Source organism: Sabethes cyaneus, chromosome 3 (assembly GCF_943734655.1).
Source record: "Sabethes cyaneus chromosome 3, idSabCyanKW18_F2, whole genome shotgun sequence".
In the NCBI taxonomy this organism is placed as follows: Eukaryota; Metazoa; Arthropoda; class Insecta; order Diptera; family Culicidae; genus Sabethes; species Sabethes cyaneus.
This window is the reverse complement of record NC_071355.1, coordinates 88,951,525-88,974,757: the sequence shown is the minus strand read 5'-3', so window position 1 is coordinate 88,974,757 and position 23,233 is coordinate 88,951,525. Positions and strand designations below refer to the sequence as shown.

Here is a 23,233-nt window from a genome sequence, read left to right as displayed (position 1 = left end):
GTTAACATTTTGATCGAACATAAAACAAAATAAAATAATAAATGTGCAACTGTGTCAACAAAATTGTTGTTACTCATTTGTGAGGATTTATACTTTTCGAATAGATTTTTGCATCTATTAACCATGTCAGTAGCAAATGTTTCCAAGATAATTTTGGGCGAGAAGGCTGGACCCGCTGTCAGAAGTAGTGGTCCCCACGGGGTCGGGTGGGGGACAGCTCCCCATTGAAACTTCTATTTGGGTGCTTGCATTTTCTTAGGTTTATGACTAGTAGGGATAATCCCTTAGTTGAGTCCGAATGAGCGGCAGCGAGTAAGGACAGCATGTACCCAACATTTGTCAGGTTGAAGACCGTGAATATTTCCGGCCGAATGTGGCCGAGCCATTTGCTACTGATTCGGTGAACAGTTCTCGTAGCTTATAAGGGTTCTTCGGAACGTTCCAGATTTGCGGTGAAAATAAATAAAAAAATCTATTCAAAATGTGCAAATGCAAAAATTTTGTGGACGCAATTGCGATAAACAAATCAAGCGCTGAACAAAGGCGTTCTTGAAGCATGTTTTTTTTGTTTTGTAGTAAAAAGTTGTATTATTTAGTTTGTTATTTGTTCGACAAAATTTATTTGTTAGCTGCTATCCAATTCATTTTTTTCCATTGGATAGTTATTCAGGCATTAAGAGATAATTCGTCTTCGTAGGGGTTCGGGTTCGGCTTTATGATTCGGCCAAGTAGGAGTTCAATCTTTCGTGATTCGGCCGAATAAAGGTTCGGTCTTTTGTGATTCAGGCAAATATATTTACACCTTCTGTGACAGTTGTTGAAATTCGGTCATTTGGATTTCGGCTCTCAGTTGTTTGTTATTCGGCCATTCGATACTAGCCCGCTACAGAATTTTTGTACGAATCCTTACTTAGTAAGCATATTCTGCTGAGGTTATATTTTATTTCCTGAATACGGAAGGTGTAGTAACATTTTCCAGCCACTATTTGTTGGTAATATTTTGACCAGCTTAGTAACATGTGATCGATCGGATAGAAACTTTTAAACGCATAAATAGTTGCATTTTCTGATTGTTTTTCTGCTGATGCCCGCGTCAAACGAAAACTTGTATAGCGGTCATTCCCCAGTAAACATTTTCGTACGTATATCGAAGTGAAAAATGAGATATATGTACCGATATATATCTTGAAAAATCGCGCTAGATGTACGCAACCAACATATGCGTACTATTTTGGAGGCGATATACGCACTGCAGATTATTCGTAAACAATTCACATTCATAAGTATTTGTATACGATGAGATCCGACTCAACATGATTAGTTTCAAAATGCTATACAATTCTGTGATGAAAATCGTATGTAAATCAGTCGTCATCATTTTGTACGATTGAATATAAACTGGGGTGCGATTTAATAAGCTTTGTGTACGATTTCGATCTTGTTTAGAGACATTTAAGACTAGTTTTATATATTGATATACGATTTGTGGTTTACTGGGTCGACGTCAAGTGTCCGAGTGCCATGTAATCGATCTATGAACCAAATTTTGTCAGATTGTTCGTTTCAGGTCAGCAAGAAAAAATCCTAAGTTTAACGCCGACAGTGCCTGTTGGACGTCCCCACGATTAATGGAAGTACCTTCATTTTTAAAGAAAAGACACGTTTGCGTCAAATCCTCTTATTTTCTTTTGCTTGTAACTCTGGAACCACACAGGAAATTGCCCAAGGAATCCGAAAAAATATTAATTTTTAGGGACAGTGCTGAGAAAATTTTTTAAATTCGATTTGAAAACTAAATTTGCCTCACTGCTTCAATGAAATGTAATTTTACTTTGATTATTCAAAAATAATGTAATTTTACTATGATTATTGAAAAATCGCTGGTTTCTTTCTTCAAATCGCTATAACTCTGGATCGGCAAAGAACACCTCGAGGTTTCGAGTGATTCTTATGTGAAAAAGATCTGTGGATTACGATGGAGTTGAAATTTTTGAATTCAAATTATACTCATTTAGAGAAAAATGCAAATTTAGTTTTTAAATCGATTTTAAAAATATTTGGCAGCACTGCCCCTAAAAATTAATATTTTTTTCAGATTATTGGGCAATTTCCTTCTGAATCATGATAAAATTGTCTTTCTAAACCAAGTGTTTCCAGAGTTACAGGCGAAAACGTGTCTTTTCTTTAAAAATGGAGGTACACCCATTAATCGAGGGGACGTCCAATCGGTACCAAACTTAGGATTTTTTTTGCTAACCTAAAACGAACAATCGGACAAAATTTGGTTCAAATCGGAGACGGTCGATTACAAGTTTGTGCTTTTTCTCGGTCACTTGACGTGGAATGACCCAAAGGATTTTCAAATGTGTTCCATAAAGGCTATCCCAGAAAGTGTGGATGCATCCAGTTTTAATTCAAATAGCAAAGATCAGAAATACATACAACCCTTAGACAACCCAGTTGGCCTCGAGATAGGACACTAGTCAGGTGTCGCTTGCTCGAATCTCAGCTGAGAGAAGCTGTAAGAGTCAATGGAACCAGAGTACTAGCCCGTACTGGTACTACTGCCTGTAACGACCCTGCCCTCCGTAAAACGAATTTAGGGACTCGCCTGGACCCAGAAGATCAAATCCCGGTCAATTTATGGCAAGGCAAAAATACCCACGTAGATCAGCAAATAAATCGACCAATGGCGACATGAAATGAATCATTTCTTAGAATGCGCGGCCCAGTTCCTCCAAGGGTGCGCGCAACGAAATTGAAATTTAGCAAAAAATTATTTATCCTACTTCTTCCGCGTATCTTGTGGCACGGAGAACGAGCTAAACACGAACATTTTCGTGTTTTTTGCCAAATGTACCACGATCGTTCATTTTGACAGGCTCATGGACGCCAAAAAGATCTAGCCAGAAGCCAACCGGATCCATGTTGCTACGAATCAAGCATAGAATTCATTTTTGTAAAACCTCCTCGACGTACATTTCGCTGTTCATCACGCTTAATGAACGTTTGCGAAATTTACGCAGCCACAAATAGCTTGCTCTAGACCATAGCAACTAGCCAAATTTTTTAACTTGAATGGATGTTTCCAAAAGCAAAACCTAGGGCTTAAACGTCTTTCTAAGACTTGACCCTTCTATATCGACTGACTTCGCGGTCGGCTGTAAGAGTACAGGACTAGTGCAAAAATCTTACTGACTCTCTCTAACAGCACCGCCTAGCCGAGATTCGAACATACGACGACTGACTTGTTAGACCAACATCGTACCTCGAAGCTAACTGGGAGGTTTTGAATGGATGTTTCACACTGTAAAGCAGTGAGCCCATTATTATGTACACTCAAGTCTTTTTTTACACGGTTTGTTTTTTTCGATTACTCGAGAATGGTGCCACTAAGGAACTATTTGCAATCTACGTGAGGAATGTCCAGCCACTCCCAAATGTATTGAGAAATAAATTAATGGTCCCTAAGTTACCCCGTTCTTAATATTCAAAAAATCAAACCGTGTAAAAAAAGTACTTGAGTGTACTTTGAATTACCAGCAAGCATCGTATGGTACAGCTTTCGTCGTCTGGGCCTAATCGATGCTTCTTGTTTTGGGGTTCGTTTTATCTGCTTCCACTTCTTATCGGACTTACAGAATTCCAGCGTCATGAGACACATTTAGCAACCATTTTAACTGTGTGAATAAGTTCCTGTTTCACGCAATTGTTCGCAAATAGCTTGCAAAATTGGTGACAAAAGGGGACTTTATTTTTTTATATTCCTATTTTCTTTTTCCTTTATTGCAAAATAGGTAACAAAAGGGGACTTATTATTCGCGACTACGAAGATAAGGTGCTGCCACTGGATATGTTTAGTAGAGCAAGGAGGGGTAAAAGTGCGATGCGAGTAAAAGTGCGATTCAATGATTTATCGGTGCAGATTCCGAGTAAATCTTCTACATTGGCATGGATGGGTGACTACTTTGACAGCTTGAATCTAACGTAAACTTTGTTTGCTTACGAAGCATAGTTGCTGAGTTATGTGCAAATGTTATTTTAGGGCAGTTTTGATGTAATTTTTCGTTATGCGGAGAATACGATATCAACAGGAGGATATTACTTGTTGAAAATTTGTAGCAGCGTTTTACATCACTCACATATCTGTTTTGAAAATACGGCGAAAATAATTTACAAAATATATTTCGTTTTTCCGTAATTAAATCTAACCCCGTCAAGCGCCTAGCGGGGTAAAAGTTCGATTCACGAACGGGGCAAAAGTGCGATTCATGGACGAGGCAAAAATGTATAGCTAATTATACAGCCTTAGGCACTATATTACAGATACTAGAAATGGAAGATCTGCAGAAAACTGTGTGCCGTGTTTCCGCTGATGAAACAAAAAACAAACGTTTGGAAAAGTTTCGATCTAACAGAGGCTGCAATACACCAGCGCAAAATAGAAAAGGTGTGAACTGAGAATATTTCTTACCAAAACATAACGCAGATTGAAGATAATATGGTTTTGTTAGCTACTGCTGGGCTAATTTCATGGATTCTAGATTCGAACTTTTGCCCCGCGGTATTCGCACTTTTGCCCCGCTAGTGGGGTAAAAGTGTGAAACTGCACTTGATCAGAAGATAGAAGAATTTATTTTGCAAAACACTATTACCGCAGATGATTTATGGTTGAATGTGAAGACATTGAGTTACTGCATTACTAAAATATATGATGTTGTTGTCCTTCTTTATATCTCACGAAAATTGATGACAACTTCAAACATCGCACTTATGCCCCGCCCTACTCTATATGCGTGAAGCAAGGATAAGAATTTGTCAAAGAGTGCAAGAAACAGAGAGATTTTGAGCCGTTCTTCACGCACACTCACATCCCAAGCAACAATGTGAGTTTTATTGTACTCTTATGGTGGTCTTCACGACCAATTTTGATCTTAAATGTCATCATAAGAGTGTAATAAAACCCATATTGTTACTTGGGATATGAGCACTTTCATGAGCGTAAAAGAGATCGTGTAGCTTCGTAGTCGCGAATAGTGGGGATGGTATCCCGTAATGGTGGAATGTGTCATTAGTTCGCAGCTTCAAACTTTCTTGTGCGCGATGATCGTTTGATTTCGACGTGCACACCTTTATTGTCACACCTCGTACTTCTTTTTTTTGTGTCAAAGCGTTCATTATATGATTGTCCAAACGAGAGCTGGCTGAACCTTTTTCTTCGACCTGTTTTAGGTTTATCCTCAAACGAGTTATCCTCACAGAATTTCTTGATTACTTTTTCATTTACACCTTTCATTTTCGCTAACTTTCTTAGTGACAATCGAGGTTCTGTACACCATTGGTGCATAATTTGAAATAATGGTCATTTTTTCCCTAGAGAACTTGTGATATTATAAAATTAATCAAACTATGATCCAGTTTCGTGATAAGTTTCGTAGCACAAAAAAGATACAAAAAAAAAATAGATGCAAGCAAAAAGTACGAGCAACGATTTCTTTACCCGTTGCTCTTACGGTTACAGTTACAATTAAGTTACAGTCTCAATTGCAGACTAATCGAATTTTAATTCGATTCTTATTGTCCTGGATACTCGATGTACTCATCTTAGGTTTGGTAAAAAGACTTGAGAACCTATTTTAAACAGTCTAAGCGAATTACTGATTGTTTTATCTCATTGTAAGCTTGTAAGCGATGGGTACTTAGTAAGTATATCAGCACACCAATCTTTTTCTTGTTAACTTTAGTTCTAAAAGCTGATACCACTGAAAGTTACTATTATTAAGCAAAACTTCTGATTTTTTTCACATTAAAAATTGAGGTGCAGGAACTAATTTCAATCAGCCGGAACGTATTTTAATCACCAAGGTGCTTGCTTAAGCAGACCTGAAGTTCACTGATATATTGCAAACTTGTCCCAAATTATCTTTGTTATCAGCTTGCGAATATGATGTCAATTAATTAATATCAGGTTTAACTCAATCAACAACCTTTTTTCCAATTTTCGACTCTAATGGAAAATTATTCATTTATCTATCTTAAAATTGCTGTATCATAAATTATATCTTAACTTTTATTTTGTTAAATACCTAAAAATATATGACCCTGCAACGCTCTAACTGGAAAACAAGCCAGATGCGGTTTGGTTCATGTCTTCTCAAATATTCATTTCCATTGAGTAATCGAAAGGTAAAATTAGGGATAGCCACGTTATTATTTTGTTTTCGATTTAGTTGACACGGCTTAATTTGTATCGCTGTTAGTTACTGTTGTTTGTAGGTTTTAATTTGTTTCGATGATATGATAGTCACTAGATCTATTACCACAAAAAAAAACTTGATCATTACTTGCGATGTTGAGCGTTGTTCGATTTGAACCCTTCTTGCAGCCGGGCATCAAAGACAGTATTTTGATAATCACTCTCGACTGAATCCAAGCCTAACTGATTATCGAACGAGAAAGCTGGATGTCCAACAAAGAAATAACTATAATCGAACCAACCACAATCGGTACCAAAGCCAGCAGACGCACTTGCATAGTCAGCAGCCGCTACCGCAGGTAGTGGTTGCCGATAGCACCATTACTTCTTCGGCGTACGATAACAATAATCACCACCACAGTAGTAGTCATCATCACCATACTCACCAGCCAGTGCCGCAAACCAATCAAGTTCATAATAGCCAATATCAGTATATACAGCAGAACAGTCGGTACAACGCTAGTACTGCTGGCAATGACCAGCCGGACCCATATTGGGATGATCCGGCAGATAGCAGACGATTTACCGAGCGAAGAAAGAAAACGGTGAGGTTCGATGGGCAAGAATCTGATGATTGGGGACGGTGGGAATCGGAACGACAAGGCAGCCAGGATTCAGCCACTAAGGACTCTGGAATCGACACGAGCAGCACATTCACTAGTAGTGAAGACTCAAACCGAGGCGATGGTCCAAAGGTACCCCCTAACGATTAGAAACATTCATATTCTACAACTTGAATACACTAAAGATCAGCTTTTGTTTATATACACTATATACAGACAATTTAATCCAATTTGTTTTCTTTTCAAGTTCTTCAGTCTTTTGCTACTTTGCTACTAGGCACCGATTTTGTTTTAATTTGAAGGTCTATCTTTGCATGTATGGTACTGCTTTTGCATGAGCTTCCGTGACTTCTTTGCAACAATGTAATTCGACTGCCTCATTTCGTGATTACTAATAATAATAATTATAACTTTCAACGGTGTTCACATTTGTAATTTGTGTTGATGACGCAGAGAGATCACAATATTTCTTGATACTATTTCCAAGTTTCCATTCTTGAGGGGTTGCCACTCGTCAGGGTGGCGATGGTATAAGGTTATCAGTTTACATAATACAAAGGCACAAATATCGCAGAACGAAACTAACTGGTAGTTAACCAGTTATTATACAGATAGTAAACGGGTGTTGCCGAGCACATGTCGGTCAGACAATAAAATATGAACAATTAAAAATCTTCTTTTTAAATGTATGAATAAAATTCACAAAAATATACAATAGGTTTTGGCCAAATTTAAAATAAAAATGTCTGAGATACAAATCTAGCGATAATTTTTAATTTTTAGTTTTACGTACGAAAATTATTTTACATAATATAGAAAAATTTTATAAAATAAACCATTTTACAACGGTTTATTTTCTAAAGCGCAGCTTCCAACAAAGATCGTGGCTTTCTCATGGTGTAATCTAATATGTTTAGTCGAGTTTTAGTGCAAAAATAGTCAGTTTGGAGAGAGAGAAAGACATGTTAGTCTGATATTTTCGGCCTCCGAGAATCGACAAGTAACTTACACTTTCAGAGGTGACATTGACATAGATAATTGTTAATAAGGGGTCATTACTGATCCCGATTTTATTTTGATGATATCGCGAAAATTATCGCGTGAAATTTAATGACACATTATACTGCCACTATTCGCATAACAGTTCCATTTTCTATGAAGTTTTCTATGTAAATGGGGCTGTTAGGCGAGTATAGTAGGCAGTATAGTATTATGCCAACATATTCGGTTCATAGCTGTCTGTCTCCAGTTTGTTGAACAATCCACACTTCCTTTCAAGTTTTGCTTTACTTTTTTGTATGGATATTATCACTGCAGCTAGTATTTTGATCCATCGTGATATTGTCTAAGTGTTTTTTCTGTATTCCGCACTTCGTTATTTCTACAACATCACTATAGAGTGAGCGAACCCCGTGCTTAAGCGCCGCCGTTATTAGCCTTTTTCCATTATTAAGCTCCTTACTACTTTTCAACCAATTGCGTTCTCTAGAACCAATAAGTGTGGAGACAAGTTATAATTTTATCTTGAAAAGGAGGTTTCATTTGCACCTCGAGCAAGCACCATCCGTACAACTAGTCCCGTCTAGAAACTTTACGGTCTGTAAAGCATAGTTAAGCATTTCTAATTTGTGTCGAATTTCTGGCAGGCGATTCTAAAACATCCCTCGTACGTCCAAGCAGAGCCGTAGCGTGACATTGGGGCGTGAAACCTTGGCGGAAACCTAATTTGGCGCACCCTCCTTTACTAAATTAGTGTTCCTTCCAAAATGGTCGATCAAAAGATAGACGTCGGCATATTCAATTCTCTCGTGGCGTTGATGATCAGGTCCTTCAACGTTTTGACCACAAAATTGTTGGAGTAAACGCTGCGTTTGAGATTCGCCCAAAAATTTTCTATTTGTCGCAGTTGGGGGACTTTGGGATAGTTGATGATCGTCGGTATAACGTTTATTTTCAGCCGGTTCATCTCCTTGTGTGATCTCCTGGCACGAAGGTCCAAGGCCTGGTCCGGCCAAAAGACCACGGCAACTTGGTAGGTTCCAAAAGGGTGGTAGTTCCAAAATAAGGCAGCTGCTTCCGGTAGATACTTCGTACAGTATCTTCGTATCTCGTCGTTCACCGTAAACCCCGAACGATACAACAGCGGCTTGAATATTCGTTTATCGCTGATCGCCAGCTCTAGAAGGATCTTTTTCGGGAACTTGGCGCGTTGACATCATCGTTTACCTTCTTGGTGAGGGACGTAAAATACTCGGTTCTCTGCCAGTCGTTGCCATCCAGCGTCAAATAGTTTTCATCACTCATCACCACGACATTGAGCTTCGCCGACACCTTCAGCCGATCTCTGGGCGATTGCCCACTGCTCAGACACGGCCAGCTTCGACTGACCTTTCCGTATAAAAAAGTCCAGTTTAGCCAAGTACTTCTACATCGTTTAGCCGGTTACTCCGACCTCTCGGCCCAATGTGCGCAGCGAAGAGACCTCCTTGCAATCGATTTTCATCTTCAGCTGCTCCGTGCCGTTCAACGCTTTTGCCTTTCTTGCTTTTGCCTTTCTTGTAAATGCTAGATTGGCTCCATTCAGCGGGTACGAAGTGCTTCGCCATGTCCAACTTCTTCGCTACGGGGTGGAGTTGGCAATACGAACAAAGCATCGAGCGTACTTGTTTAGCCGTTTTCGCTGCAAGCAAATCAACTGATAACGTGGAGTGAAAAATCGCTAAAATCAGCCATTTTTCAATGCAGTTATTGCTTTACAGAAACGCAGGCCCTTTTGGTGCCCCAAGAGCTAGCGCCATTGGCGGGGGCCGGTCTGGCCAACCGCACGCTACGGCGCTGCGTGCTAGTGATGTTGCTTACCAACCGATTCCCTTTGACCATCCATAAAATATCTGGTAAACGTGACCGATGGTTATGTTTATACAATTCTCCTTGTCAAGGTAGGTGATACCTAGTCCTCATACATACATACATCACCAATCTCGTTCCTAGAACTAGGTAGCGGAACAAGTTATATTTTGTCCATGGACAAAAGAGGCTTCATGACGTACTTCGAGCCAGTACCACTGCTGTAACTTGCCCTGGCAAGAGGCTTCATTATTGGTAAATGTAGAATTTTAGTTTAAGGGATGTGGAGGATCTGAGAATAAACCATGCTACTAAGATTCGAACCACCGATCACTTGTCTTGGACCACCCACCTAGCACGTTGTACATCGCTTCGTCTAGTACTAACCGAATTCAAACCGATCACTATTGGGTTTGTCGTAGACTTACGCCCGCTCATGGTTAAATTTGCATTCACGCAATCTGCATACGTAGTTTTCACATGTTCCGTGTCCAGTCATCCTGTGCGTGCCCGTTTTGATAAACTCCACTGTGATTCCATATTGCCAGCTACCTTGTTGTTCTTGAGCAACTTAACGGCATTGGGAACTTCACCGGTTTTGTTACAACATTTTTCGAATTAACACGGTTTCTTTAAATGGGGTTTTTTGACGCTCCACGTATCCCCCGTGTAAAATAGAAGACTTCACTGTACAGCGAAAAACTTAAGTCTTCCTATCTCGAAAGAAGTGATACTGCTGCTGCAGCATCAGCTCACGTGGTGCATTCTGATCCGTACGGAATTCTTCGTCGAACTAGTAATTATCTCGATACCTCTCGACGAATCTAATACCTTTCGCTGTCCGAGCTGCTGATAGCTGCTTTAACGCTATTGCAACAATTCTCGAGCGGGTCTTGGGTTAACTCTTCATCACCCGGCGCATATTCAGTACCGACTTCAGGTAGATTGAGTCATTCAAGGTTGAAACGTAGTGGAAGACGGTTACAAAGGTGGGTGTTGGTTACAAAGGAAAGTATTTGGTGCACTACTTTCCAAGGGTCGGATGAAACGTTTATGTCAAAGAAAAGCTTTGGTTATAACGGTCTTTAAGACATAGCTGGTTATTAGAGTAGAGGACAATTGCAGGGCTAGTGCAACGATACAACTGACTCTAGCAGCATCGTCCAGCCGAGATTCGAACATACGACGACTGGCCTGGCTTGTAAGACCGATGCTGGTCGTATCCTAACCTTGAAGTCGTATCCTAACTGGGCGGACTATTAAGTTTATGTCATGACAGATTTTAAGATTGATGAAATCTAAAATCACAATGTCTTCAATCAATGCGTGGTTGATTTGTGAATCGATCTATTTCGATGATCTCCAGTTGTATCGGTATGGTAGTAGCTGCTTCGCATAGTTATGTTTATGGAGACGGCGAAGTCAGTGAGCAGTTTTCGTTCCTAAGCCGGTGTGTACTGAACTTTCCAATTCTAATAATCGGCTTGGTCAACCTAAACGACTTTGACGTCATGCGTAGAACATTTGTTATACCGCATGCATTTGAAAAATTGGACTAATTTTGGATGGCGAAAAACACTACAAAGGATAATTCAATGAAACACATTTTCATTATATCCTACGTTTATTCAGCCTTCTGCAAACAGACCTTGACAACCTGCTTTGCGGACTTACAGCAGTTGGCCAGAACCTTATGGATCGATGGAAAGATAGATGTGGTAATGTTTTTCAGCTCTTTAGTGGCCATCAAATTGTTGAAGTATATCCTCGATTTGAGGTTTGTTCAAAACAAAATTTCGATCCATTGTCTTCAGTGATCTCGTGGCATGATGGACCGAAGCCAGGTACGGACAAGTGACCACATGCCCCTTCGCGGAAGTTGGCAATTTTCGGCAGGCACTTGATACTCTATATCTACTCGATCACTACAAGCCCCGAAGAAACAACGACCTGCACATTCTCTTTTTACCAATCGTCAGCCACAGAGAGACCTTCTTCGGGAACTTGGTGTGGGAGATATATTTGACGTCATCTTCTTGCCAGTCGTTGGTTATCTTCTTGCCAGTCGTTGCTGACCAGCGTCAAGTAGGGCTTGTCATCCATTGTGACCAGGACTTCGGACAGGCGTTTTGCCGGAAAGATGATTTTCAGCAGCACCTTCAGTCGTTCATGATTGCCTGCTTTGCACTGCCGGCCTCAACAGACACCTCCGCATAAAAATGTACTTCTTCACCGTTTGGACTACCTTCCGTCACGAGCCGCGGACGATGAGGCCATCTCGATCTCGGCATTCATCCGTAGTTTATGCTCAGCTTTACGGACGCACACCATTGTCTGACGGCCGAATTCAGGCTTGTGTTCAATGCTCTCGCCTTTCTCCAGAAAGGAAAGAATGTTGTAAATGCTAGATCGGCGGATACGAAGTGTCACACGATGTCCAACTTCTTCGTTCCGGGGTAGAGCTGACTGATACGAACAAAGCATCGAACGTAGTTGCTGGACTATTTTCGCCATGCTTGCTGTAAAACAACTGACAATGCGGTCAATTTTTTCTGAGCGGTGTGCACAATAGGGTTACTACGACTGGTGATGGCGATTCACCACCAGGTGGCAGAGTAATAACATGAATAATCGCTAAAATCAGCCCATCCGTTTTACAAAGCTTGATGTGTAAGGTGGCAACACGGGCACGGGGGATCAGATACATTTTGAATAAATAACATTTAAAAAAAAATCTGTCCGTTTTTTAATGCATTCGTTATTTAGGTTCTAGTTGCGCGTAAAAAGTGTCGACCTGTACGCAGTCAGGTCTCCAATAAATGGTGTAACGATTCCTGTATGTATATACCATAGATACATTGTCGAACTTGTAGTCTCTCAATATGTCGGAAAGAATCTGGGTACCCTGAAACTCAAGAACTTACTTCCATAGTCCAAGTTTCCAATCGTAGGTTCGTTTAGTAGCCTGGTGAATGTTGATTATTCCGGTCTGTATTTATACGATATTTGTTTTCTGTACTAGTATTTTTAACGGATGTCTTGGAGGCCCTGTACCGTCCGGCCGTATTAAACTGGTACCACGATGCTGATTTCCTCTTCTCTATCAACATACCTCTCGTACCTCAGATGAGATCACGAGGTTTTAGGGATAGCAGTTATTGGCCAAGATGCTAAGTACCACTTTATTCGTGCAGGTACGCCAGTGTAGTTATTGTTCATTCGTGAACAAAGCATCTCATGGACTCATGTGGATTACCCAACAACAGTTGTAATGTTATACACTATGAAGTAATTTGCGGTTTCGTCAGTAATGAGAATGACATTTGCTGAGGCTCGCTTATGTAGTAGTGAGGGGGGAGCAAAGAGTGGAGGAGAGGATCCGGGAGTTTAGAATTTGATGTTGTTGATATTATTCCTGCTGCAAACAGCCTCAGTGAGGGCCCCAGCTAATGTCAAAAAATCTTTATATGTGTGCGTGGTGGAATACTTCATTTTGTAACAATGCGTGCATAGAGCTTTCAATAACGTTTGTGTTGGTGCTTTTGCACGATGTGCTTGAAAATGAGGGCAACAAAGGCAGTTAAACAAAGAAGTTGCATTCCTTTGTTAGTAAGGTACGAATTAATGTCTTTTTCCGCTGGGTGAAATGCTAGCATATTCGCAAACTGTGACTTTGTAATTTAAACGGTATGAGCTAATTGCTGAAATATTTACTCCACAGTGCAATGCAATCGGAGATAACTAATCGTTGTTTCTCGGCATGGTGTTCGGATTGTTAACATATCTAATCCTCCAGATGTTACACAAAATTGGAGGTTAGGAATTGAGAGCGATAATTATATACATACACGTATTTCGTGTTCGCTCGTATGATCATACTTGAGTGCTTGAACTGTCAGAAAGCTCTATTTCGCGTTTTCGCGCAGTGCTCGGCCGGAGTTTTGCACGCTGACGTCAGGAATAAAAGTGATTCACCCATTTGACATCCATCCATGGTTTATTGTATTATCTGTTAGTCGAATTTTGTGTACGCAATTTATATAAATTCAAGTAAATCGAGGCAAAAGTGTATTGTCCTGCAGTTTTTCTTTCTAAACTACGTGGAATGACAGTTTTTTTGTACCGTTAACAATATTCACCTTCATCATAAGGTTTTGCACGGGCGAGCATAACCTCACTTCGTTGACGTCTATCAGTGGTTTGTTTACATGGACTTGGAACATGGGTTAACATGTTGAAACTGAATATTGCCTAAGGCCTTAACGGCAAGTCAGAAAAGCACAAGAACTGCCATTCCGAGTAGTTTGGAGGACGACACTGCTGGATAATATGCTTTTAAAACGTTTAACTCCAATTTATGCATATCGCCTAACAAATAGTAAACAAACCACGAGTGGATGTCACATGAGTGAATTGCGTTCATTCCGGTTCATTCGTGACGCCACCTTGCAAAACCTTATTTTAAATTACATCATAACTCCATGTAAACAAACTACCGATAGACGTCAAACAAGTAAGGTTATGTTCACCCATGCAAAACTCTATTGCATCAATTGATTTGGATACCGTTCCCCAGTGATGATTGCGTTTGATTTTAACAACGCGCTGGCAAGACTGTCATCTGCGTACAATTTGAGTAGAGCCAAAATACATGGTCCAGTGGTCCAAGTTGTCAGCATGTCCTTCAGCTGCATTCGTTTAAGCCCGATTCATGTGGATACATTTAGGTAAATAATTTAAAAAATTCGGAACCGAAACATTCATAGTGATAAATAATTAATTATGTAGAGGATATGCTTGGACAAAACTACCATACGAGGCTCGTTTCACACTTCGCAGTATGAATGGTTCTTACAAATTTATCTGCGCTTGCAGCGATACGATGTACGGTGATGGCTTCAGGAAACAATCAGTCTGTCAGTCCGTTGGTTTTAATAGCTCATATAAGTAACATCGAACTGGTCCCACAAATACACAGTCTCGGAAACTTGGGGTGAGACATATTTTTGGCATCATCGCTTACCTCTTTTGTGCTGAATGTGAAGCTCCCCCGCCTGACCTGGCAATCTCGATGACTTTCTTATCATTGAAGACATTTTTGACATTTTGAAGACATTTTTGTTACAGAAAAGTGAAATGTCTTCGCTTGAAGACATGTGAAGACATGTCTTCACCATACAATTTAAATGGGCGGAAAACCGAAGGAAGATAAATGAAGACATTTTTCCTTGATTCGTGAAGACTTTTCAAAAAATCACCTGTAATCCATGATCAGCCGTCACAATGTAATAACAAAAATTCTTAATTTTTTGCCACTGGAGTAGTCGATCACAGAGGTATAACGACGCCCCTTGTATTCAAATTCTATAGGAACTCTATAGTTTCTTTTCTTAGCAACGCATGCAATCTTCTTGGAAATTGTTTGGTCGATTGGAACGGTTCTAGAGAAACTCAGTAGAATTTTGTACGGGCAAACATAACTTTTCTCCTCTGACGTCTATCGGTGGTTTGTTTACAGGGACTTAGAATGTGAGTTAAAATGATAATAATGATTATTTTTAAAAAGGAAATGAGCAGTCATTAACTTTTTGTCGGAAAGCCCAATTTCGGAAGCAGTTTTCGGGCCCAAAACAGAGGCTCTGTTTTTAGAAATGTTTACGCTGCATTCTTCTTGTCAATCTGAAAACAAAGAATATATTTTCATGAACACAATTAACAAAAACAAAAAAGCTGCTTTTGAAATTTATAGAATCAATGACGATTCATTTCTCCAACGGCAGGCCGGAAAAGTACAAAAACTACCAAATCGACTCAAAAGCATATTGCCAAGCAGTTTGGAGAGAAAAACTGCTTGGCAATATGCTTTTGAGTTGATTTAGTCGAATTTATGTAAATTGCGATCGTAAAATTCGACTAACAGATAGTAAACAAACCACGGATGGATGTCAAATAGGTGAATTGTGTTCATTCCTGACGTCAGCGTTAGGTAAGTCAGTAAACATAGCGTAATTCGAAAAGATTTTAAAACCGTTCTATGAGAAACTTAACTTAACCAAAAGTCGAAACATTATCTAGATAAATTGATGTGAATAAGTTTGAATCAAAAGGTTTTCCACATGCGGTTTCGATTATATTTAAGAAATATTGTGATCTCTTCGTTTGATTGATACAATTTATTTTAAATACAACGTGAAAAGCTTTGAGCATGTCCTAGTTCTGCTTTTGCTGTGCAACGCGCCATGGTCCGTGCGATTTTGCTTGCTGATAATGCATGAAATAAATTGCAAACAATCTGCTGCGATGGACTTACATTCGAAGCCATCATATATATACACGTCAACCGATTGTTTCAATGCTTAAATATAGCGTTTGCGATAGGTTAGCTATTCATGCAATATTCCATCCGTTGCTTGAATGATGCTGTCTTCTGGATGCATCATATACAACTGTATGATCAACGTTTTCTCTATGACTCTGCCTGCCAGAGAAAGCTTGCCTTCTGTTCCTTCTTCTGTTCGTCGCAGTGAAGGGTTTTTGAAATTTTCCTCTTCGTGATTAAGTTAAATTCGAACAAATCGATTTTCCGTCACTTTTGCTGTAAATACACCAAATCAATTTTTCCTTCAGGCACTATATGCCAGAGTTTATATGCAGAAAGCTGTACTTATGTTCTGTCCTACTTTCTTCATTCTTTGTCGACGCGTGTTGATGATGCACCTTAGTCACATGGCTATCCTCTTATTGTTTCCTCTTATACATCGTATGGTTTTTCAAGGTTTCAAATTGGATATACCAAACACGTCTTTTCGTTTTCCCACTTCTCTTGCAATGTATCCACTTGCTGGTAGTGACTTTCATGTCTTCATATTTTCAGTTCATACGATAGACAAACAATCACTATTAGAAACGTTAGAATCTGCGTTTTACTGAACGAAATTGTTTCTGGTTATCGATATGTTGATTTGAAAATCCCCGTAGTTGATTTCCTTCAGTAATAAAAAAAACGAGTTTACAATTGAACTTTTAAATGAACAAAACACACCGAATTTAAAATCCTACACAGAATCCGGTTAGTTGGCAAGTGTCAGCAGATGGCAGTCGTATGATTAGTCATATGGTACTGCAAAGAAATATTGACGGCGAAGACGTTTTAGGACTCAAAGTACGAGGTGGTCAGGTACTACCGAGCGACGCAGCGATCGTTGAGCAAGTACAGCGCGGTTCAATCGCGGATCAGGAAGGACACATTAGGCCAGGTAATAACCCACCGTTCAATTGATGCCTAGGAAGCAAATGTTTGAAGTATTGCCTGTATTTACCGTTTTATTTAGGGATTAACGATTGACACAAAATCCAACAGGGGATGATAGAATTGAGTGTACATTGCATTTTTCTTAAATAAAGTTGCTGGAAGTTCATTAATCAGCATAGAAAATCTTCCTTACAATGATTGGCTTTTATTGGCGTGAAATCAAACAAAAGAACATTAAATTCGAATTGCATAAAATCAAGATACATTTCTTCTTAGCATAGAAAAAATTGTTAACTTTACTAGCAGAAAATTTATTTGCTAATGTTCAAATACACCGTCGAGAAAATATTGGCGATAAAGTGTTATTGTCATTATAAATTATAATAGTGGAACTACAAATTTTGGCACATTTTGGACTAAACTATCCAAAAGTACTACCATTTCTCCAAAAATTAGGGATCTAAGAAATAAAAATACCTTTTTTCATTTTGTTTAGATTTTTGTAAAACTGTGTGGTTTCTGGTTTAGAATACGTTTAATTTACCCAACATTAATCGGATATCTTATATTCCACAGAGAGCTACGAACGCCGTGATAAACCTAGTGTTCTTGTAACGTCGCCGGGCTCGCCGGATTTGCATAGCGTTCGAAACTACTCCGCCAATCTTCGCTATCCGAACCGACTGACGCCGGCTGCGCCAGTTGTGCAGCAGGAAAATAGCGTCGGTGGGCGGGTTCAGATAAAGCTGGGCTTCGAACCGAGCTCCCTGCAGCTGATCGTGACAATTGTGTGCGCCGCTGGACTCGTCACCAGGTTGACTGGCGCAGCACGAAATCCATACGCCAAAGTGAGTATTTTATCACGTTATATTTTTACTACTTTGAATAGCAAAAAAAAAGATGTGAAAGTTGTCCTCATTTCAAAACAATTAAAAACAATGAATTATACTTATGGAAATGTGCGATGGTTGAGCTGAATAATATGGTGTCTACTCTAGGCCTGTGGGAGATTTCGAATAATGTGGTACGATTTCGGTAAAATTGGAGATTTCACTGAATTCAGTTTGGTGAAAAGTTGAAAATTTTTCAATGAATTTCGTAAAATTTCAAACGAGATTTCCCTTGAACCTTTCGAAAATTACGAGATTTCATAAAAATATGATGTAAAGATAAATAACTACCAGGTCTGGTAAAAAAGAATCCTTAATCTTTACTGCGAAACTGTCAATAACAGCGGCAATCCCATGTAGACAACTAGCGCTTAAGTTATGTAATGTGTTTTCAATTTTGTAAATGTTTCGAAATTGACAAAACTGCTGACGCGGCACTGCTACATCCGTTTTTGTCAGTAGTTGAGCGACAATTAAATAAGAAATGTTCGAGAAACTTTTATACTTAGACGGCTTTCCGTAATGATATTCTAGATATTACACAGGTTAAGGAATGGTGCTACTGATTTAAACTGGGTCACACATCGGTACTAGAGTGAGCCATCAACTCTGGGTGATCATCAACTAGCCGAAATAACTGAGAATATGCACCACACAGTCAAACAATCACCAAAGAGCACTATGAAAGACTAGAGTGATGTCCTCCGTCGTCGTGATACTGTGGGGCGCAGGAGGGCAGACTTGTGGTCAATTGGTCGATTGGCGCCTCCAGCACCTAAAAAGTTCAGCATTTTTTACTGATTTTTTTGCGAAAACCGACAATTCTTATGATTAAATAGGCTTCTTACTCTGCTGATGTAACGAAATATGGCGTTTCCTCAGAATTAATAGACCATTACATTGCCAGGAATGCAATTTCCACAAGAACGGATATCTAGGCTTTCATATATAAGAACCAACGAGTGCACATCACTTAAACGTCGCTTGTCAATGACTGGTGCTATTAGTACTATTAAAAATAATGAAGGTTTAAGGTACAAGGTTGACTCATTCAAATGCGCCTAATAAATCCAGGTCTCCGCAAAGAAATCGGATGCTTTTCTAAAAGACCTCGTATTGTTACAAATTTCAGGATTTATTTTAATTATATGTCCTTGTTATATTTAAAGTATAAACATATCCGACCATAAAATGCATATATCCTTTTTTAAATTTTTAATGGAATGAATGAACCGCGCGTGTGTGTATGTGTGTGTGTGTGTGTGTGTGTGTGTGTGTGTGTGTGTGTGTGTGTGTGTGTGTGTGTGTGTGTGTGTGTGTGTGTGTGTGTGTGTGTGTGTGTGTGTGTGTGTGTGTGTGTGTGTGTGTGTGTGTGTGTGTGTGTGTGTGTGTGTGTGTGTGTGTGTGTGTGTGTGTGTGTGTGTGTGTGTGTGTGTGTGTGTGTGTGTGTGTGTGTGTGTGTGTGTGTGTGTGTGTGTGTGTGTGTGTGTGTGTGTGTGTGTGTGTGTGTGTGTGTGTGTGTGTGTGTGTGTGTGTGTGTGTGTGTGTGTGTGTGTGTGTGTGTGTGTGTGTGTGTGTGTGTGTGTGTGTGTGTGTGTGTGTGTGTGTGTGTGTGTGTGTGTGTGTGTGTGTGTGTGTGTGTGTGTGTGTGTGTGTGTGTGTGTGTGTGTGTGTGTGTGTGTTTGGGTGGGTTGGTGGGCGTTTTCGACCTGTGTTGCGTCTGACCTCAACCCCCCCACCGGAACTACCGTTGAGTATTACTTCGGCGGTAGGCTGTGTTTGTACACTGCTCTGTACACCTGTCGCGATCCGGAGATGGCGACTGTCATAACGTCCACTACTTCACAGCCATCCTCTCAGGGTTCTGCCATCCTTGATGCTACTCTTGTTCCTTCACCGTCCACTTTCCTTGCATCTGTCCGAGACGTGTACCGATCCAGAGATGGCGACCCGTCATGATTTCCATCTTCTCATGGCCACCCTCCCAGGCTTTCTTGTTGGGCTCAGCACTACTCCGTCGAGTTCGCCACTGCACTTCCCCTTCACCTGTCGAGAAGCGCACCGATCCAAGGACCGAGCGTCCAACATAACATGTAACCACTCACGGCCGCCCTCGTAATGTTTCTGTCCAAGCTTGGTTTGCTCCGTCCCGCTCGTCACTTCACCGATGCGTCTATCGAGACAATGCTAATCGGGATGGATAGTTCGCTGGTCGTTTCTCCACTGGCGTTGCAGTTGAAACATAACCTGTACACTGTGTCTGTACACTGACTGCTCCTGTGATACCTGTCGAGACGTGCACTGATGCTGGGACGGCAACCAACTTAACGTCCATCCCTTCACGGCCACCCTCACAGGATTTCTTTTCTTGTTATTTTGTCAACTTTCACTCTGCTATCGTCGACTCGAGTAGTCCCCGGCGGTGAAACTACCCTACTCCGCCGAGAAGTTCCCCAGCGGTGACACATTCCCCGAGACCGATTACACGAGACTCTATTTAAGGACTCGACTGTTGATCCTCGCGCCATTTTCGCTGCAGCGCCGATATGATTTGTGTGATGGTTCGGCTGATTACATTCCACGTGTGAATGTCACGACACATTTTTTGGACTACATTATCTGGGCTGGAGTCCTCACCGCTGGTGGCAAACATTGCGTTTCGCATTGCCCCGAATCGTGGGCAGTCAAACACCACGTGCTCCGGTGTTTCTTCTACTTCAGCGCACTCCGGACAGAGAGGTGACTCCGCGTGACCGAATCTATGCAGGTATTTCCTGAAGCAACCTTGGCCTGACAGAATTAAGTCAGGTGGAAGTTGATTTCCCCGTGTTTCCTGTTCATCCACGTGGACACATTCGGGATATGGTGCGGTAGTCGCTCACTACTCTCATGTCTGTACGTGCTATTCAAACGCGATAGATTTCTTTTCGTTCTTAATGCCGAGATCCATGCAGGGCTGCCAAACCTAAGTATTGGCGTGGTTACACTAGCCAGGAGCCTCCTCCTGCTACTATTTATCGCCGAATTATTCGGCAAGATTCTGGTTAGCGCTGTGATCGCTTTTGCTGCCTTCTGACAGGCATAATCTACGTGACTATTCAAATTTAGTCAGTCGTCGATGATCACGCCCACCTGCTGCACGTCACGCTTAGATTCGATGATGCATTCCCCGACTATGATCTTTGCGTGCTGCACTGCCTTTCGGTTGCTAATCACTACCACCTCTACTTATGATGAGCTATTGCCATTCTCTATTCTCTCCCATCCAATCTTCCACCATATGTATGGATTCCATGGCGAGTACCTCCACCTCTTCTCTTGATTCGCCAGTTACTATCAACGCCACATCATCAGCGAAGCCGACAATCTCCACACCCCTGGCAAGGTTCAGCTTTAATACTCCATCGTACATCGCGTTCCACAGCGTCGGGTCAAGAATGGAGCCCTGAGGAACGCCTACCGTGATGGCAATCCTTCTCTCCCCTCTGTCTGTCTCGTATATCAGTAACTTTTCAAAATCCTGCAGATATACACAGGAACCGTCATGCTAACCAGCGAACGGGCGATTGCTTGCCAGCTGGCGCTATTGAAAGTATTCCTCACGTCTAAGGTGACCACCGCACAGTAGCGATTTCCTCTTCTCTGTTGTTTTTGGGACTTTTCCGCAGCATCCACTACCATTTGTATGGCATCTATTGTAGACCTGACTTTCCGGAAGTCGAACTGCTTGTTTGACAGGCCGTTTTCACTCTCCGTGTACTTGGTGAGTCTATTCAGGATTACTCTTTTTAGCAGCTTGCCAACCGTACCCAATAGGCATATAGGCCTACACGCTGAGGGATCACCGGGGGGTTTTCCTGGCTTCGGCAGTAACACCAGCTTCTGGTGCTTCCAGGTATCGGGGAAGTTACCTTCGTCAACGCATTTCTGCAGTGTGGTCCTAAACATATCTCAATTCTCCATGATTGCTTCTTTCAAAGCCAGGTTCGGAATTCCGTCTGAACCTGGGGCTTTCTTTCCCTTCATGGCTTTCGCCAGCTCGATTAGCTCCTCGTTGGTGATTCGAGCTTCCTCTACGTGCTCCGCCTCCTCGCCATACGGTGGGCTTGGCCAGGGTGTTATTTCATGTTGCGGAAACAACCCGTCGATAATGGCTTTCATCTTCTTCGGACACCTTTCGGGTGGTACGGAAGGGCCTTTAATTTTTGACAATGGCAACTCTGTATGCATCTCCCCAAGGATACGCGTTACCACTACGACGAAGTTCCTCAAAGAAAAATTTCTGTGTGTGTGTGTGTGTGTGTGTGTGTGTGTGTGTGTGTGTGTGTGTGTGTGTGTGTGTGTGTGTGTGTGTGTGTGTGTGTGTGTGTGTGTGTGTGTGTGTGTGTGTGTGTGTGTGTGTGTGTGTGTGTGTGTGTGTGTGAGCGTGTGCGTGAGCGTGTGCGTGTGCTAGTTTTTGATACATGACAAGCCGCAAAAACACAAGCCCCAAAACCACAAGACACAAAAACTCAGCTTCATTTTTTTTTGTATGGGCTTATCACTTTGACCACAACATTATTGATCTATTGTAATGTTGCCCGGGTGTATGCTGTATTCTGCACTGCATATCTGTGCTTTATCGTTATTGAGTAAACGATAAGCTTATATTTTTTTTATGCGTGCTTATGTGTTGAGGGTTTTACCCATGCATGTCCTACTATACCAAACCTGTTTCGCCTCGTTATAGTTAGCACTGGTGGGTCCCCAGCAAACATTTTGGTCTGTATAACTTAATTCTAAATGAGATAAACGTCAGCATATAAGGTCTATCAAATCATATATCATGCGCAGAAACGGCATATACATTCAAAAGTGGAGGCGATATACATGATTTAGTTCTTCAGAATAATTGAAATGCCGACAAAACAAACCAGTTTATACGACTGAGCCGATTGACTGGATTGCATTTCGACACAGTTACGATAATATTTCTACTCTACCCTTCGCCTTTCCCCATATGGTAAATGGCAAGTGTCAAAAATTGCATACAGAGCAGGCTATTTATAAATATTTATTTTGACACGATGATTCTACAATTGATGAAGGGACGGTAAGGGAAAGTAATGAAGAAGGATTTTTTCGGGAATGAAGGGGAAGGGTGGAAAGGAAGGGGGGGGGGGGGGGGTAATAGGTAGCTATGGTTAACAAGTTGTCGCTGTGACTCCTATCTTTTGTCCAATGCTGGAAGGTGCATGGGTCGAACCAAGCTGTAATCAGCTGTACAGCTTGGTTCGACCCATGCACCTTCCAGCATTGGACAAAAGATAGGAGTCACAGCGACAACTTGTTAACCATAGCTACCTATTACCCCCCCCCCCTTCCTTTCCACCCTTCCCCTTCATTCCCGAAAAAATCCTTCTTCATTACTTTCCCTTACCGTCCC

At 41.1% G+C, this 23,233-nt stretch overlaps 1 protein-coding gene across 1 annotated transcript in view; it reads left to right on the top strand.

Annotated features, from left to right (window-relative positions):
• LOC128744337 (regulating synaptic membrane exocytosis protein 1) overlaps positions 1-23,233 on the top strand; it is a 95,753-nt gene that overhangs the window by 42,597 nt on the left and 29,923 nt on the right. The window contains exons 7-9 of the mRNA XM_053841245.1: positions 6,386-6,951; positions 16,730-16,922; positions 17,495-17,766. Coding sequence (XP_053697220.1) covers positions 6,386-6,951; positions 16,730-16,922; positions 17,495-17,766 — 1,031 coding nt within the window. The remainder of the gene's footprint in view (positions 1-6,385; positions 6,952-16,729; positions 16,923-17,494; positions 17,767-23,233) is intronic.